Raw genomic sequence first — 3,044 nt, forward strand, 5'->3', positions numbered from 1 at the left:
CCTCAACCACCCCAACCATCACCTCCTCCTCAACCACCCCAACCATCACCACCCCAACCATCACCTCCTCCTCAACCACCCCAACCTCAACCACCCCAACCATCACCTCCTCCTCAACCACCCCAACCATCACCACCCCAACCATCACCTCCTCCTCAACCACCCCAACCTCAACCACCCCAACCATCACCTCCTCCTCAACCACCCCAACCATCACCTCCTCCTCAACCACCCCAACCACCACCATCATGGACCTCTAATGCCATTCTGAACCTCCATTAAACTCCTGGACCCTGAATACATTGAGGCAGCAAAGCTGGGTCCAGGACACACCCACACCCTGCCATTGGTTGATGGAGGAGGAGAACATGACCCATCCAGCTCCATCTTCCAGACTCTTTTTTTGTGACATTGAACTATACAAGCCAAGTACCCGGCCCCTCCCATCTATACCTTCCCAGCAATAAAACCCTGACCCTTCCCCCACTCCCTCCGGAACTAAGAGAAAAGATTTGGTTGGAGTAACACATGAAAGAAGAACTAAGAGCAGAACCTTCTATTTGAATTGAACCCAAAGAGAGAGAAATACAAGGCAGTCACTGCTGATCTGCTTCTGAAAATGCTCCTTGCTTGGCAGTCAGGATAAGTACCACAGCCAGGCACCTAGTAGAGTTGGGTAGTGGTCGCCTCCCCCGCCCCCAGTACATTGTTCTGCATTGAAGAAGGCTGGGACCTTCACACCCAGCTAATGGCGAGGTTGAGTTTCTCCTTGCGTGCCCGCTCCTGGAGCTGGTGGTGGTCCCGGCAGGTCACCTCCTTGCAGTGAGACAAATCCAGAGCCCTCAGGTCACTCCTGGAGCGAATGATGAGGGACGCCCCCCACTGGGTGACGTTACTGCTGCACAAGGACACAGTTCTCAGTCTCTGAAGGGGTCGGGGTGGACCTGACCCGTACACAACCTCAAACACGCTATCGAGGGGGGATGGGACCCCGAAGAGGGACAGGGATTCCAGCTGGGGGCTCCCCTTTAGGATGGACACCAGGAAGCCCCCCAATTTATGCTGGAAGACGCTCTGAGACAAGCCCTCCCCTTCCATCATCAAACTGAAAGTGTGCAGGCGGGGGAGGGGCAGGGGGACCCCGGGCCAAGGTGGAAGCTCCGGCTCATTGGGCAGAAGGTCCTGGCGGGGCACCACGAAGTAACCCTGGAAGCTCTGGAGATTCGGGCACATGGTCAGCAGAGCGGTCAGGGACTGGTCCTGACACCACAGGAGGTTCTGGACGGAGAGAACCCGCAGACTGTTCCCTATGACCTGCAACGCGGCCAGGAACTCCTCCAAGGTCCTCTCCGGCTTCTCCGAGCAGTGCAGGGTCAGCTGGCTGAGGTGCGGCCATTGCGCTAAACTCCAGGTTCCCAACGGCCGGCTGCTGAGAGAGAAAGCAACCTCCTCCACCAGCGGGCACAGAGACCCAAGCAGCGCCACGTCATCCTCCTCCAGGTCCTCCAGCTTCCTCAGACGAAGGCTCGGCCCATCTGTCACCGCCGACATCTGGTGGTGGACCTTCGGTGAGGATGCAGCAGAATTCGGCTGATGGCTCCTTGCACTCTGTACTCCGTTCACCGCCCTAGCGCGGGCGACCTCCGCCAGTGGAGGAAAGCCATTGAAGCACGGGCCGAGGTTGGTAAAACGTCCCTCGTACAGAAGGCTCAGGGCGGCGGGTAGAGAAGGGTTGGGGAGTTGCTCCAGGCAGGGCAGTGCCAGCAGGACAAAGCACAGCGCCTGTACCCACTGCTCCGGGCTGCCCTTGGGTTTCACGTCTTGGAGAAGGAGGATCCGCAGCGCCTGGCAGGAGAAGATGGCGCCCTTACCGTCGTACACCAAGGACAACAAGGAGGCTGGGGAAACCTTCTTACATCGGGACACGTCCAATTCACAGAGTCTCCGGCAACTCCTTCCGATGGCCTCCAAAACCAGCGAGTCGCACTGAGTGTCCGCCAGACAAAGCTTGGTGAGACGGGGCAAACCTTCGATCAGCGCGGCCAACGAGGCGGCAGGAACGCGGTTACAGGAGTGGAGGTCCAGGGAGGTCAGGTGCTGGTGGGAACATAAGAGACATGTAATGAGACACCAGAGCCCATTCACTAGAGGTCAACAAGACTCCAGAACGTGGAGGCCAATTTTGTCTCTTTTTTTCTTTTTATTACAAATAAGAACTTTAAGAAGCCGCAAATTGTGACCATCACCCCTCCAGTCCTATATCTGGCCTCAGTCCTTCCCTTCAATCTTCTATCTGACCTCTGTCCTCCCCTTCAGTCTCCTATCTGACCTCCGTCCTCGCCTTCAGTCTTCTATCGGACCTCCGTCCTCCCCTTCAGCCTTCTATCTGACCTCTGTCCTCCCCTTCAGTCTCCTATCTGACCTCCGTCCTCGCCTTCAGTCTTCTATCGGACCTCCGTCCTCCCCTTCAGCCTTCTATCTGACCTCTGTCCTCCCCTTCAGTCTCCTATCTGACCTCCGTCCTCGCCTTCAGTCTTCTATCGGACCTCCGTCCTCCCCTTCAGCCTTCTATCTGACCTCTGTCCTCCCCTTCAGTCTCCTATCTGACCTCCGTCCTCGCCTTCAGTCTTCTATCGGACCTCCGTCCTCCCCTTCAGCCTTCTATCTGACCTCTGTCCTCCCCTTCAGTCTCCTATCTGACCTCCGTCCTCGCCTTCAGTCTTCTATCGGACCTCCGTCCTCCCCTTCAGCCTTCTATCTGACCTCTGTCCTCCCCTTCAGTCTCCTATCTGACCTCCGTCCTCGCCTTCAGTCTTCTATCGGACCTCCGTCCTCCCCTTCAGCCTTCTATCTGACCTCCGTCCTCCCCATTAGTCTTCTATCTGACCTGTGTCCTCCCCTTCAGTCTCCTATCTGGCCTCAGTCCTTCCCTTTAGTCTTCTATCTGACCTCCGTCCTTCCCTTCAGTCTTCTATCTGACCTCCGTCCTTCCCTTCAGCCTTCTATCTGACCTCCGTCCTCCCCGTCAGCCTTCTATCTGACCT

The 3,044-nt window shown here is 56.8% G+C and overlaps 1 protein-coding gene across 1 annotated transcript; it reads right to left on the reverse strand.

The window, feature by feature from the left end:
- Nucleotides 1-735: 735 nt before the first annotated feature.
- On the reverse strand, nucleotides 736-2,097 carry LOC108803750 (the record flags this gene model as incomplete). The annotated part of the gene is made up of 1 exon (XM_018575563.1): nucleotides 736-2,097. A coding segment is annotated over one exon (1,362 nt), but the record flags the coding sequence as incomplete, so codon positions are not given.
- Between the last annotated feature and the right edge of the window lie 947 nt (nucleotides 2,098-3,044).

This window comes from Nanorana parkeri, unplaced genomic scaffold (genome assembly GCF_000935625.1).
Source record: "Nanorana parkeri isolate BGI_ZX_2015 unplaced genomic scaffold, ASM93562v1 scaffold4146, whole genome shotgun sequence".
Taxonomy (NCBI): Eukaryota; Metazoa; Chordata; class Amphibia; order Anura; family Dicroglossidae; genus Nanorana; species Nanorana parkeri.